This window comes from Triturus cristatus, chromosome 5_2, assembly GCF_964204655.1.
Source record: "Triturus cristatus chromosome 5_2, aTriCri1.1, whole genome shotgun sequence".
Taxonomy (NCBI): domain Eukaryota; kingdom Metazoa; phylum Chordata; class Amphibia; order Caudata; family Salamandridae; genus Triturus; species Triturus cristatus.
The window spans coordinates 54,645,321-54,661,485 of NC_140588.1; the positions used below are offsets into that span (position 1 = coordinate 54,645,321).

Below are 16,165 nucleotides of genomic sequence, written 5' to 3' on the forward strand. Positions count from 1 at the left end.
TGGGTTTTACAGATTATGGAATTTCCATATTCTATTGAGTATATGCTGGGAAAGGAGAATATAGTGGCAGATTGCTTATCTAGATTACCAGTGGAGTGTTTGGATGGTGATGTGGTGGATGCTGATGGAGAAATGGTAATGGCTGCTTGTACTATTTAGGGAAGTCGTATTGAGCATGAGGAGTGGCAGCAGCAGGTGAAGGAGGGCAAGGTGTTGGAGGTTATGAAGTACATGCCCTGTAGGGTGGCCTAGGGAAAGGTTCCAGAGAAGGTGGAGTTGTTATATAACATAAGTACAGAGTTGTGGTTGGTGAGTGGTGTCTTGTTGAGAGGGGAGCTGTTGGTTGTGCCAGAGGTCTTAAGGTCCCGTACTCTGGGACTGGCACATGAGGGTTATGTGGGCATGAGTGCCTCTAAGCGGAGAATTAGAGTGGAGTATTGGTGGCCCGGGTTGGATAAAGATGTGGAAAGGGAGGTCAGGGACTGTCTGGCGTGTGCTTAGAGTGATGAATCATAGAAAACTGTGATTTATTCTCCTCTAGATGTGCAGAAGATGGATGCTGGGAAAAAAGTTGGTATGGACATTTCAGGGCCTTACAATGTTTTGGGTGCTTGTCCTGTGCATGTGCAAGTCTATAATAATTATTATTCAAGGTGGCCGGAGGTTGAATTTATGAATCATGTAACGACACAGGACGTGATCAAAGTTTTGGAGAGATTACGGGAACGAGAAGGGATCCCCAAGGCAATTGCGACTGACAATGGTGTGCAGTTTGCATCACAGGCTATGAAGTCCTTTTTGCAGTTGTATGGTGTAGAGTACATCAGGTCATCTGTATATTATCTGCAAAGTAATGGTCTGGTGGAAAGATAGAACAGGACATTGAAAGAGGGCATCCAGTTGGCCCCAAGTCAAGGTGAGCAATGGAGAGTGGCTGTGCGTAAGCTGGTATGGGCTTACAGATCAACTACGAATAGTGTTACTGTTAAAGTACCTTTTGAAATAATTAGAGGAAGGAAGGCACGATCATTCCTTATCAAAGGGGTGCTGAGGGAAAGGGATGATGGTGTGTCACCTGGGAGTTCCAAGGAAGGGGTTGAAGGACGGTTGGCTGTTGGGGATTGGGTGTGTGTGAAGAAGGGAAGGGATCGATGGATAGCAAGGGTTTGTCTAGATTTTCTAGGCCGCTGCAGATCAAAAGGGTGAATTGTTTTTCTGTTCTTTTGAGTGATAGTAATGTGTGGAATGTCAAAAAGGAGGTAAAGGTGCCTTATTGTCTGTTAAATGGGGACATGGTGAAGCCTGGATGTGGACGTGACAGTGTGTTGCTGAAGGGGTTACCCAAACGTGTGGAAGTGTAACAGACCAAGACTCATAACTTGCATAAGCGGTTCAATGGTTTAATCATGGAACAGTGAAAATCGCACAGTTAGTGGGTCTTCATTGTTTCTTCATGCACATTGTATAGTAATCTGTAAAAACGTTCGTAAGTTTGCCTTCTGTAAGTTGATGTGGTTTTTATTACCCGTGTGTTATGTAAAGCTGATATTCTTTTTTTTAATAAACTGTTTTTATTGGTAAGTACAACAAACAGCACAGCAATGCATTTCAGCTGCAACATACATTTAGGTGCACAATCTGTACGAGTTATTTTTCCATTCATTGATAACACCTTGACTCTTTATTCTGGCAGCTCTCTAACGGCAGTAAATGGGTCATGCATTCCGGCTTCACTACTTCACAGCTCCACTACGTCGCAGCTCCACTGTTGGAGACAAGCATATATTTCCCCTATATGTATTCAATGCTGCCCACTTACGATCCCATTTTTTGGGATATCCTCTGTATTTGAATACATCTTTTTCGGCAATCATGTATCTGTCCATGTGAACAGCTCAATCCCTAATATGTGGCATCTCCCCCATGCCCCATTTTTGTGCAATGTTCCGTTTTGCGATGGCCCATCCCAATGAAGCCCATGTTTTCTCGGTCTGAGTAAGGTCAGTGGTATCCCATACATTTATCAGGCACAGTTTCGGGGTAGCCGTCAATTTCTTTTCCCCAGCCCTCTCCAATTTTTTGGTGATGCCGTTCCAATATGCCTGGGCGACTTTACACTCCCAGATTGTATGGAAGAAAGTCGCCTACTGTTGACATTGTCTGAGGCAAGAAGGATCAGCCCTCCAGCCCATCCTGACCAAAACTCCAGCGGCAAGGTAGACTCGATGCAGGACTTTGAGTTGGACCAGACACAGTCTCACGGGGGTGGCCAACTCTCTAGGGGAGGCCAAGGCATCTCACCAATCTTCCTCCTCAAGCCCACCCATGCCTGTGCCCCAGTGTGGCTGCAGGAACATTGACATCTGGGCGGTTATTAATCCATTTTTTATCTGTGAGGGATATGGCCTTCTTAGTCATGGGGTCTAGTGTCAACCTGTCTTTTAGTAGGGCAGCCTCAGGAAGTGGACCGCCCCCCGGTATTGCTGTTTTGAGCGCATGGCTGATCTGCAGGTATCGAAATGTTTCGGCTTGTGTGAGGTCATAATCTTCCTGAAGGTCGGTGAAGGTGGCCAATCTTTTGGAGTTCCACATGTCCCCCACTGTTGAAATCCCGATTAGGTCCCACCCAGATCAGGGTCGCACGTGTAATTTTGTTATGCCAACCCATCTGACCTTGTGCCAGGTTTCAATTATACGTGCTGTCGGTCCAGTAAGGCCTAATTTCTTGGGGTGCATGTACAGTACTTTATAATATCCGTCTTGTCCCATAAGCCACCAGTCCATGTGGAAACTCGGGTCCCCCCGATCCCCGTGCGCCCAGCGGTTAATCGCAACTAGTTGGGATGCTTGGTAATATGACCTAAGGTCGGGTAGTGCAATTCCCCCATCATACCATTCCATCCTGAGCTTTTGCTGCGCAATTCGTGGTGCCTGGCCATCCCACAGCAAGGTGTGCACGGCACAGTAAATATTGGAGCAGTTGGAGTCAGGAATTCTATTGGGGATGTTTTGCAACACATAAAGAAAATGCGGCAGTGCCAGCATTTTAAAAAGGGCCGCCCGTCCCAAAAGAGTCAGGGGAAGGGAGCACCAATGTTTGATGTCAGCGCAAAAGCGCGTCAAGGGCCCTTATAGGTTTGCTTCACAAAAGTGGGCTGAGTCCGTCGTTATAAAGATGCCTAGATATCGAAAGCCCTTTGCTGCTACAGGGATCTCATATTCCCTCAGAATAGTTGTGACTTAGATCAGTTTATTGTGTTTCCTGAGTGGTTGACCAATATGCGGGAAATGTGGAGGATACGATGGAGGGTAGATGTCGGAGAGGCCATATATAACAAGATATCGTCCGTATATAATTAATTCTGTCTTCATGGTCCTCTGTCCATTTGAGACCACGAATCAGAGGGTCTCCCCTCACCTAGACTGCCACAGGCTCCAGCACCATGGCAAATATTAAGGGTGATAGGGGGCATCCCTGCCGGGTTCCCCTTCCCAGTTGAAACTGTCTGGAAGTGTCGGTTCACTATCTCTTGGGCAGTCGGGCTCGCATACAGTAGCTTAATCCATTTTATAAAGTTGGGCCCGAATCCCATTCTTTCCAGGACCGCAAACATGTACTTCCATTCGATGGTATCGAAGGCCATTTTGACATCAAGGAACAACAGGGCTACGTCTTCCCTGATCGTGTGTTGTCTACCCAGCACCCCGTGTAGGCGTTGTAAGTTCAGGGCGGTGTTCCGGCCTGGCATGAAGCCTGACTGGTCCGGGTGTATAAGTCCGGTAATTAGGGGGATAAGTCTATTAGCTAGTAGATTTGCAAGTATTTTAGCCTCTACAGTCAGATGAGAAATAGGCCTGTATGCCTTGCAATCATTGGCTGGTTTGCCTTGTTTGTGGATACCACAATTTAAGCTAATCGGATATTTTCTGGCAACATTCCACTTTCATAGCTTTCTAAATACATTTGGCGGAGGTGAGGCATTAATTTGGAAGCCGTTGATTTAAAAAAACTCAATCGGGAGCCCATTGGGTCCCATAGCCTTGCCCGAGCTGATATCCCAGAAGGCCAACTGGATTTCCTCCTCTGTAGGTTCTCCCTTGAGGGAGTCCCTATCTTCCAGCGATAGACAGGGTACATTGATTGTCAAGAGAAGTTCCCTTGCCGCAAGTGGCGAGACTGTCACGGTTGACGTATAAACCGAGTCAAAGTAAGTGGCCAATGTTTCCGCTATCTGTTTGGGGTCGGTAATTTCTTCCCCCCTGGGCCCAAGCAATTGGTGCACCCACCTTGATGATTGCTCTCTTTTTTCCAGCCAGGGCAGAAGCTTACCCGTTCTCTCCCCATGTTCATAAATGTTATGGCAAGTTGATTTTTGTTTTGCCTTGGCCGCCTCTGTGAGGAGCTGCTTATAGTCTAGTGTCTTGACCAACAACCGCTGCGCGGCCTGATCAGGGGACTGTGCTAGTGTCATTTCCCCTGAAGGATGTCTTCTTCGAGTTGGTCTATACGTTTTGTTAGTTCCCTCTTGTGGCTCACCATCAGAGCAAAGACCCTCCCCTTTACAACTGCTCCAAACGCACCCCATAGGATTTTGGGCTGAAGAGACCAAGCCAACATTTTCTTTTAAAATACAGTTCAGTATATTTGATTAACGCCACCTTGATGTGTGGTATTTTAAACACCCATGGATTTAAAGTCAGGGTAGTCCGTCTATTTGGGGGACCAACTGTCATCTTAGTGAGAATAGGGGAGTGATCCGAGATTCCCCGTGCCAGGCAACTGGCCTTGCTAAATTCAGAAAGGTCTTGTGCTTGTGTGAGCATGTAATCTATTTGTGACTGGCTATTATGGGTCCCAGAATGAAAGGTGAATTGTGTGGTCGTGGGGTTAAGCTGTCGCCAAATGTCCACCAGGCCAAGAGACGATGGAAATTCAGCAAGTTTAGACCCAGAGACAGGGTCTCTATGCGGTGGTAAACAGTCCAATGTGCCAACTATTGTGAGGTTGAAGTCATCCCCAATTACCAACATGCCAAGTGGAAGATGAAGGATAATTTTGCTAAGATCTTGCGGTGTGGAGTGTTACAACGCGGGGGGGACATAAACTGAGAGCACATTAATAAGTGTTTTCCCTTCCCAGGAACCGAACACCGCGACAAATCTGCCTTGATCATCAGTCCAGGTTTTCTTAACCATATAGGGGCAATTTTTCCGCAGGAGCACCCCTGTCCCGCGAGAGCCTGAAGTAAACCCAGCGTGTGCGATCAACAATTGATAACCCCATCTACTAAGGGCCTTATAGGTGTTACCGATCAGGTGGGTTTCTTGTAAAAGGGCTAAGTCCGGCGCCTGTCTCTTCGTGTATTGGAGGACTATTCCTCGCTTAAGTTTGTCCCCAAGCCCGTTCACGATCCATGTCAGGAACTTAAGTTCTGCATTTGACCCCATTAGTGAAGACATAGGCATAAACCATGTGTAACGGCAACTGAATTCCCATCTCGACGGAATTACAGTAATGGTGCAGTTTGTAGGTGCTTGTGGTACGTGTTTACAGGTAAATCAGCGTAGGATTATCAAACGCCCATTTGCGAGAGTCAAGTGTCAGTTTTGGCCTTGTGTTAGTGTTGCATTGCTGTGTGAAACTAAAACTACAAACAAAACTGTCACCCCCTCCTTCCGGAACTCTCTCCACCCCCTCCCTGCATAACAGAGTCCAGTGACCCGCTCCCCCAACATTTCAGAGTGCCCGCCGTCCTCCCAACCCTGAAATGGGGAAACGTAGGCTCAACCCCCTCCACTCATCCCTTTCCTTAGGAACACACTTTTTTTAACTACAGGTACCATTATATATCATAAAATATACTCATCACAGTCCCAGAAAGTGATTCCTCAGGTCCATAAAGCAGTCCAGCTCTATCTCTGCCGGCGGCCGGGCCATACTGGATATTGATATAGAATCGGTCCATGTCAAACTCCCGTCCAGACCTACCCACCTCATGTTGGTGCAGCACATTGTAGACCCTCAAGTGATTGTCCAGTGGGTGAGTCTAAGTGTAGGCATCCCGGCTGTTTGAAGGCGTTACCGCACTGTATAAATCTTCTCTTCCATGAGCGGATCCTCGCCACAATCCATGTTGTCCGTTCTCATCGTTGTTTTCGCTCCGGGCGTCCATGCTCTCCTACTTTCTGCCATCCGTCGAGCCAATCCATTACCCCCGTGGAATCTGTGAAGAACCAACTCTTGCCCTCTGCCTCCACATGTAGTTTCACGGAGAACAGCATGGTGTACTTGATTTCCCACTCCCTGAGAGCCTTTTTCATCTCCAAAAAGTAGCACTTCTGTTTTTGGACTTTGGCAGTGAAATCGGGGAAAAAGGTGATCGTACTGTTCTCGAATTTGAGAGGGGGCACATCAAGCCACCTGAAGTATATGTTCCCGATCTTGAAAGTTGAACACTTTCGCCAGTATAGGCCACGGGATCCCCCCGGCTTGGGTCGACCCCCTGGTATACAGTGTGCTCTCTCAATGGAGAAGTAGTTGGAGAGGTGTTAAGGCTGTAAATGCTTGATCACAAGTTCTTCAAAGAAGAGGTCCACTGCTGGCCCGTCGGCCCTCTCCGGCACCCCTAGGATAAAGCTGATATTCTTTGTACAGTTTTTTTGTATAACGTTTCATTGTAAGGGGGAAGATGTGATGAATCGTGCTCCGGAGCCTTCCACATTCTGACATTCCATGGAACGTGTTGTCGGGTTAGAAGACTTGGGGAGAAAACTGTTTCTGACGGGTGGGTTCCTGGCCGGTTGCTCCCTCCTGGCAGTGTTCCCACTATAGAAGAATAAATTAAGCAACCTACCTTGCTTCGTTGGATCATCATTTCAGTGGGACAAACAGGAAGAGAAAATTAGGAAGGAGAGCAGAAATAGAGAGAGATAACAAAGCCATTTAATCATGAAGTAGGGGCTAATCCACAGCCCCATCTAAGTATAAGTCAGGTATTGGAAACAATAGTCTGTTCTGACAAACAGCTAAATCTGTCTTTAGCCGAGACCTAAAAAAAGAGTACTTCACTTGTGTGTTAACATAACTCTTGGGCTATAGGACTATAAAAGCAGTGGAGTCAAATAACATGGCATCAGTTTCTAACTAGCAGTGCTCAACACTCGAAGAAACCACCTTACAATATAGGGTGGTAAACCGAAGGCAAAACAGGAAATACTATGAAGGGCAAATTACCTTTACTCACAAAAGGTTTGAAACACCATAATGCGCTAGGAACCATCCTGGTAGGCATAACAAAGTTTTTCCCCCACAAATCTATGCTTGAAAATCAACACTAACTTAAAACAAGCATTTGCAATGCAATAGGACTCGCATTTACGCGAGACCTATTGCATTGCAAATGGGCGGGTGAGAAGACACAAACAACGGGGGAGAGAAGGCACGGACTGCGGGAGAGGGAGGCACGGGAAGAAAATAGTGCTTACGATATAAAAAAAAAAATACAGTGCAACACTCAAAGTAAAGGGGCCAGTAGCCATGGAAGAATACAAATGAGGACATGCTCGTCATGAGGAGGGACTAACAAGCCTAAAAACAATTGAAAGGCAGTATTTAGGACCTAAGTCAATGAAAAAGATGGGCGGAGAGTGGGTGGCGGTTCCACAAAGCTTTCATGCTATACTGAATACTGCATGCCTCGCACAGCGTGCAGCGCATGTGCTGCAACGCTAGGCTCGTCCTAAAAAGGGCTAAATATTAACATCATATCATCGTACCTTCACGCACTGCCCCTGCTCAGTGTGATATCCCACATGAATTAGTTTATATAGGTTACAGGGTAGAAAAATGCCAGAATAGCAGCTATGTCAAATATAGTTTGCTCTGGGTTGTGGGTGTTTTTTTTCTTTTTTTCTTCTATAAATTAAATTTGGTGTTCCTGTTCCTCTGAGATATGCAGCTTGATTTGAGTTATCCACCCAAGTTCCCTTTTTCCAGCATCCCCAGGGGAAGTCTGTGAGGAAGCAAAGAGCAGGCCCTACACTCTGCTGCTGGCACTGCGATTTTGGTTATTTTCCCAGTTCATGATGTCCCGTACGAGGAAGCAGACACTGCACCGTAAAGGCCCACCCTACCCAGAATTGCAATTTGGTCACAATTTTTTTAAAGTTTGCACTGACATACAGTCTTTACTGTGAGTGCTTTCAGAGTATTGAATACCAGGAGGTAACCAAGCGGCATTGGACCCAAGAAGAGTCAGTGTGTACCCTTATCTAAAACAGTTACAGTAACATTTTGAAAATGTTTCCAAATGAGTGTAACTGACACATCAAGGGCACCTATTCTGGCAGCACATTAACCTTGCTTTTCGTGCAAACATGTGACCACCAACGTGACCCTTGATGTATAGGAGGAGATGTTCAATAAAGTGAAATGCAGTTTGTAAAGTAGTTACACATGGTTCTAAACAGAATCTTGTAGATGAGGCTAAAGAACTTGAATCTTTCTGTTGTGAGAACTAGGAACAAGGGAATCGATCTCGGGGTTGGTGGGATGTGTCTAAATTAGGGTGCATTTGTTATGGTCCGGGATGCTGATTTCTGTTCTACACGTTGTACTATGTCCTTTTCAGTGGTTCCTTCCAGCAGTGAAATGGTGTAGACCACTTTCGGTATGATAATCAACCTGCTCTGTTTTACAAGTTTTGTCTCATCAAGAAACTGATTCACTCTTTGCAGAAACTTCTAATGGTAATTGGAAGAGACAGTTGTTGCATATGATAGATATCCGTAAGCTGAAATAGGCACCCCATGTTTTTTTGTCAGCCCTGATGGTATCTCTGAGTCACTAACTGGAAAGACGTGTTACCCCGCTTTAACCTTTTTCTGAATATTATCAGTCATCAGAATTGAAACCCAATTGTTAAGGGGGCCTCCCTCTGCTGGAAAGTGCACCTCTGAGAGGATCAAACCGTGCTTCACCTCAAACGACAGATCCTCAACTAAAATTAACTGATTCATCGCGGAAATGAAGTAATGGTAGCCACAGGTACTAAATGAGCAAAATAATAATCGCAACAAAGGGGTGGGCATCATCAGAGAAATCACATGTGTTTAATTTATCAGAGGACCACCAGCGGATCTCTAGTCATGCGCTTACTGACTCAAGGGACAAAATAAATGTACAACACTTTTCCTGTCGTTGTACTCTTTTATATCTGAGAATAAAGCAGTGAAACACATTGCCTGGTATAGAATGCTTATAGGGACAATTGCTATTTGTCTCTTTGGACTTGGGTTTTTTTGCTCAGTTTTAACTGCTCAGTTCTTTAAACACCATTTTAGCTCCCAAATGGTTTGCTGTTTTCTTCTGGACATAGATGCGGGAAGCAATAGATCTGCTAGCATATAAAATAATATCTAAATCACTTTGGGCGGGGGGGGGGTGAAGGTGGACGGCATGTCATCAAAGAAACAAACCACCATATTAAATGATGCAGGTCGAGCCTCCTATATTTAGGATTTCATTATCAAGCATATTGAACACAAAATGGATGCCAAATGTTTAGTTAAAGACATGGGGTTGTTCAGTGATTCTGATGCAAATTAATGGCTGATGCCTAGAGCTCAGTGATTGAGCAGAATGACTCTTTGACATTGGCGTGATTAACTGGTGGAAATAGGTGTGCCTCGCATACATTATGTACACTTCCAGCAACATAACACATCAATTCGTCAAATCACTTCTCTAATTTCTGATCAGGGTGAGTGATACTTGTTACTCTGTGCGCATTTATTCCAAATGATGGTAACTTCGAAGAGAATGGTCAGTCCAGCACGCAGATGCAGTGAGGGCTTATTGTATTCTATTGCAATCAATAGTTTTAAAGATGTTTTAAATGGCATTGTCTTTAATTGATCAATTTGCCAGGCTAACTGGTTTATATTGTTGCTAGGAATTAATGGAAATGCCATTTATTTGAGAACTAGTGGAGTGTGTCTCAGAGCTAGTATAGACAACTCCATCACACATTTAATGTCACTATGCAGATTGTGGTGACCGCCCTCTGTCTTTCAGATTACGCACATGTCTTGTGTACATATTTAAGGATTCGCAGTATAATCTGGTTCTTGTTCTGTTTTTTACAGCTATCCTTCGGTATCACAAGCGCTGAATAACACTGACTTCAACCCGTACAACACTGAAGAAAATGGTGGCACACCATATATGTCCAAAGCCGCTGGAAAGCACCACCACCACCACCACCACCATCACCACCACCTTCATTCTAGTTATGGCGCAATCACTGTGGAGAACAAAGACTTGAACCATGGAGTTCCAAGTACAAACAGTAAGTACACACCTCTGCTGCACACACAATGGAAGACGCTTTTAAGGTTCAGGCTCACCTGTACATTTCTCCTGAAGTGTTTGATCCATTTTAACATTTCAAGTCACAGTGAGTCCATCCTGTGTCTTTGAGTTTTGTCCCATTAGCAAACGAGGAACTTTTTTTTATTTCTTGGAAGGCTTCAACTTTATTTATGTAACACTGTTATCTAAAATGTCTGTCCACAAAATAGGTCGTCGTGCTCTTTACTTGGTAAACACCATGTGGGTGGGGAAGGGGGAAATGCTGTGTAACATTTTGCAAAGAATAATAGCTGCGCCTAGTTTGTAGTGGTGCTAAAGCAGTACCTACTAAAGTGACCAAAGGCAAGAACTGGCAAACATTTGCTTAACAGTTAAAGCTGGGAATCACATCATTATTAAACTCTGACTGTACATTAGGCATGGTACAATAAAGGTCCTAAACTTGCTCTGGTGCCACATTTTAAAAGTGAAGAGGGCTGTTTCCTACCCAGAAAAATATATGCAACTGGAAACATGTATATTGTCTAAGTTTGAAGCAAAAAGTTACTCAGAACAGATGTTAAAACAAGCTAGACAACGCATTGCAAACACACAGACAGAAGATTTACCAAAGACTAAACTAATACAGAGCTGAACAAACTGATTTTTGTAAACACGTTTTCAAGGTAAAGTCAGAAAATTAAGATCATGATATTAAAAAATTGGGGATTAATAGAACATGACCAGGGTATGCGGAGACATTTTACTGCGCAACTAGTAATTGCACACTATTGTTTTCGAATTATGGGAAACACCATCACTAGAGCAGAACCACTCCACAAAGTATTTTGATCTCCCAAAAGAAAGGAATATTCTTCTGTCTTAATTGTGACATTGTGGAAATATCATTGAATACTCATATGTTAATAATCCAACGACAGACGAAAACATTGAACTCAAGCAATACATTACATTGATATCATATTTTGTCCACCTCATCAAGGGGGATACGTTGACAAAATGAGTCGTAATGCTAGGATACGATTTACAGAAAATAAAAGTAGTACGACAAATTTACATGAAAAAGCACCTTTGGCAACACATTGTATTGAATAAAAATGCAATCTAAGTCTGATAAAATTTCACTTTTTTTTAAAAGGTCAACATACATTTGACAGGGGTGATCTATAGAAGGTATTGGCACAACATGAACATTTTTGGGTGCACAGACTTAATACTCTACAAACAGTGGGCCTTAATGTTAGAACTGAAACTAAATGTTTTGTATGAAGAAATAAAATGGTTATCAACTAGTTGTGGCTCATATAGGAAGTTTGTGATTGAGATCTGACTGTGATAATAAAGTCAATATCAATGCGTCATTTCGAACGGATAGCTCCCCCAGATCAAATGTGCGTATTTCATATTGCGCAGGGTGCATTTCACAGTGGAAGTTTTATTTAAAATGTTATATATATATATGTTGGGTATGCTGGTTCATGTTCAGTTCAGGTTTGAACAGGAAAATAAGGAGGTGTGAAATGGTACTATTCACATATCTGGATGCATTGTTAAGTAGGAATGAAGGAACCATAGGATTACCATTAAGTTGAGTTTAGTGGTTAGATTTTTCCAGGTTACTAGGGATAGTCCCATTTTTATACATTCAATCGAATAATATAGTCCGTTACCATGGAATATGGCAGAAGCCAGACAGTAGTTGTGAACCTGCATGACTGCAGTTTTTTAGTGGCTAATAAACCACCCGCTCAAATTCAATGCAGAAAAACAGAGCTACATTACTTTGGTACTAAGGCTATTGAGCCTTGGCAATCCTTTTTAGCTGGTGGATGTCCCTCCCCCTGGTCACCAAACTAGCTAGTAAGGAATCTAGGCATTCAATTTGATGACCATCTTTCCATGGGACTTCAGGTCAACACATTAGGGGGGACTTGATTTGGATTGCTGCATGTGCTAAGGAAATTTCTCACTATCTTTCCTTCAAAGCTCGGAAACAGGTAGTACAGGCCCAAGAACATTCAGGCTTGACTACGGCACTGCTGTGTACCTGGGCAATCCAGACCATCTCATCAATAAATTGCAGGTTGTCCAAAGCACAGCAGCCCATACCCTGTTAGGTCGACCATTGAGCATGTGTCTCCACATTAGAGTGCATTGAAGTGGCTGCTTATTAAGAAGAGCATTCTCTTCAAGACCCTGGCTCTCCAGCAATCTGGGCCAGAGTACCTTTTCTGGACAAAATCCCTTGGATCCAGCGCTCCAGAGCTGGTGGTAGGTTCTTATCCTTTTTAGGCTCATCAGCATGGAACAAACTGCTCCTGGAAATGTGGGCCACTGAAAACTCTACAAAGTTTCAGAAGAAATTGAAAACATGGCTCTTCAGTCAGGATTAAAGGTTCAGGTCATTCAACATGTCAATCTCTGTGGTGCAGAGAACCAGAACACTCCCTCGAGTAACATCGCTATACAAATACCAATTAAATTACATTACAAATTAAGTTATTGGTCGAGGGGGTTGTAAGCCCTTCTCAAGCAACAGCCACAATCCTTGTTGCATAACACTCTGGTAGCTTGGCATAAAAGCCTTCAGGCCTAACAAAGGCAATGTGTAAAGTATTTATGCAGGACTTAATCCATCATTTTAGAAAAGCAGAGTACATTTTAATAATTATTTGAGACTAAGACAGCCAAAAGCGAATCAGTAGAACTGGAGATACGCAATTTTGAAGAATTAGGTTAAAGAAGTGCCAAAAGGCGCAAAGCACCAACTGAGGGTATCTGGACACTGAACCAGGACCAAGGTCACAACTTCTGGCAAACTGCGATGGAGTGCAGAGCGTGCTCAGGACCAAATTTGGCCCACTGAGGATTGTACCTTATGTCCTTGGTGCACGGCCTCCGCGGTGTTGCTGTGTGAGGCTTTGCGTTGACGGAGTCGGTTCTGATGAAGGTGGTAACTGTGCAGCAGGCTTTACAGGGCTGTGGTTTACTCTGCATTATTTCAGACGAATCTGCAACTCTGCAGCAAGACTTTGCAGGGCTTCACGTCGCTTCGCACCAGTTTTGGTGAAACCTTCATTTCGGCCAGGAGGAGCTGTCTCTGATGCCAGGGCCTGGGGAGGCACCACCTGGGGATCAGGAAGTCTCTCCAGGAGACGACATCAGGGCTCCGGCAGGTCCAGTGCAGCATGTGAGCTGGGCAGTTGCAGGGAGGCCTCTAGAGCTTTTGTGTTCCTGTAGCTCATAACAGGAGTTCAGACATCCGACTCAGGTAGCCTCAGATTAAGGGAGCAGGTCCAGTCTTTCTTTTCAGACACCAGGGCAGGCCTAAGACAGCAGTGAAGTCCTCCGGCAGCAGGACAGTCCTTCTTCTGTTGTATCCACAGGTCCAGGAGTGTACTGAAGAGTGGGTCTGATGGTCCTAATGTTATACCTGAAGTCAGCCTTGAAGTGGAAGACACTTCTTGGGAATCCCCCACCCCCAACACATGCAGAAGTGCCTGAAATTTCCTGCCTCTCTGCTCTGGTCGCAGTTTGTGTGGAGGCACAATAGGCAACTGTGAGGTTCTTTGTGGGTGAGCGGTGTCTTTGAAGTGCAAGTGGAACAGGTTACTGCTCTTCCCGTCCCATCAAGTCAGGATCGCCCATCCTGCCAACACCCAGTCCCTCTATTGTGTGGCTGTCTGGGAGACATACACAAAGCTCAAGCCAAATGGTTAGGACAAAAAATGCCAACATTCACTACTTTTAAAGAGAGTGAAGGATCGTTATTTGTTACAACACTTCCTCTGTGGGACCACGTTTTTGGCCCCCCTTCTTGAGTGAGTAAATAACTTGTGCTTAGTTGTCACGTTTTAAACTTATTTAAACAGACACCGCGAATGTGTGTGTAACATTTCTCTTGCAGAATTAAAGATCTGCGGTTTAAAAATCGTCTTGGCCCCGCAATATTGAAAATCAGTTTGGCAACCACTGTGTGTTATACATTGCTGATGGTTACATGCAACCGGCATAATGCAGGTATGTGACCACCAACTTGTACAGATAGAAAAACAATTAGGGCTTTGGGAAGCGCCCCTTTTTTTAATAGAAATTCAAATTCTTTTTTTTCATCCCTCCCTTTTTTGTCACAATCAGTCTGTTCGTGAGAAAGATTAATCCAGCCCTGATGAGAGTGCGGCAATTGATTTAACCGGCACTCGAAACGCGTCGGCAGATAAAGGAATTCAACTCCTTGGTTAAATATTACAAGGCAGACAAAGGAATCTAACTTCTTGGTTAAATATCACAAATATACTCCCTTGTGTCCCTGATATGTAGGGGATTTGATTGATTCCAAATATAAGGGTGTTAGTTGTCCAATCTATCAATTTGTTTGACAACTTTGCATTTCGTATTGTTTATATAATGATTGTTTTTTGTGACATTGCATTTGATGGTTTCAATGTTTGACTATTATGAGTTTATTTATAATTGTATGTCAAAACACATTTTTCACGTTGTTCACTTTCATTGTGTAAATATCAATGTGGTATTTCGTGTAGTTTATGATGTGTTCTTTTTGTGATCAAAGATATTAATTTAAAAAATAAAATAAATAAAAGGCATAAATCATTGCTTGGATAAACGTATTAATTTTCGTTTATCTTACTTCATACGAATAAGTGTTGAAGTCATCAGAGGCATAGGTAAATTTTTTTCTTATATAACATTCTTGAAATGGAATTTTTTTTACTTGTGACTCAAAATCTGATTTTATCATTTTATATTACAATTCCTTAGACCCAAACATGATATTTCTACCTACTTCCAAACAAAAGTTATCACTTATTAAATGTCGTAAGTTAACCCAATTTTATCCTATGGGAAGGGGTAGAGATAGCCCGCACAGAAGAGAAAAACACATTTGTGAGCTTTTCTCTACCAGGACTTGAAAACCTTAAAATGTATATGTCCAATTTTTTAAATACAATGCACCCTGCCCTATGGGCTGCTTCAGGCCTACCATAAGGGTGACTTATATATATCTTAAAAAGGGAGTTTTATTAGTGGTAAAAAGGTTTATTTTTGCCAAGTCAAATTAGCAATATAAAACTCCACTGACATGTTTTAAGGAGCTGCTTAAGTGGATGACACAATAAGTGCAGTAGGTCCACTTATACCATTTGATGTACCAGCCCTGGGTATTTGGTATGCCACTTTACTAGGGACTTGTAAGTAAATTAAATATGCCAATCGGGTGTAAGACAATTTTACCATGTTTTAAGGAGAGAGCACAAGCACTTTAGCACTGATTAGCAGAGGTTAAATGCACAGAGCAATAATACAAACAAATTCATGCATAACAAGGGGGGTGAAGGTAAAAGGTTTGGGGGACAACTCCCCAAGGGTGTCAGGTATAACAGTAGTCCCTTCATTGTACAAACAATACACTACTATACTGTGTTTACATGTGATGTGCTGGAAGGTAAACAGAGGCCATTGAATGTTTAATAAGGGGCCACAAGAATGCAATAAAGATTGGAACTGACCGTTAATGCTGAATCTGCATTTTGTAGGTCTTTACTCTAACACACCTTTTTGATTGATTGACTGAACCCATGACAGTAGGTTGTGGTGCACTGTGGCATTAGTTTCTCTTTATTTAGCATGAAATTCTGTAATTAATTAACATGGTTCGACACACAAAAGAAGGTCTCCACAATAACACAGGTTAAAGGGCACTCATTTGCATGCTCAATAGTTGGACGAATGTGGGACACCGTGGGCCATATTATACTTTGTCCCTCGGGG

General features: G+C 43.5%; 1 protein-coding gene across 1 annotated transcript in view; it reads left to right on the forward strand.

Annotated features, from left to right (window-relative positions):
* The window catches only part of LOC146822649 (band 4.1-like protein 4B), a 1,026,350-nt gene that overhangs the window by 14,220 nt on the left and 995,965 nt on the right, over positions 1-16,165 (forward strand). Inside the window, exon 2 of the mRNA XM_085606258.1 lies at positions 10,147-10,349. Within this exon, the coding sequence (XP_085462384.1) occupies positions 10,147-10,349 (203 nt within the window). The remainder of the gene's footprint in view (positions 1-10,146; positions 10,350-16,165) is intronic.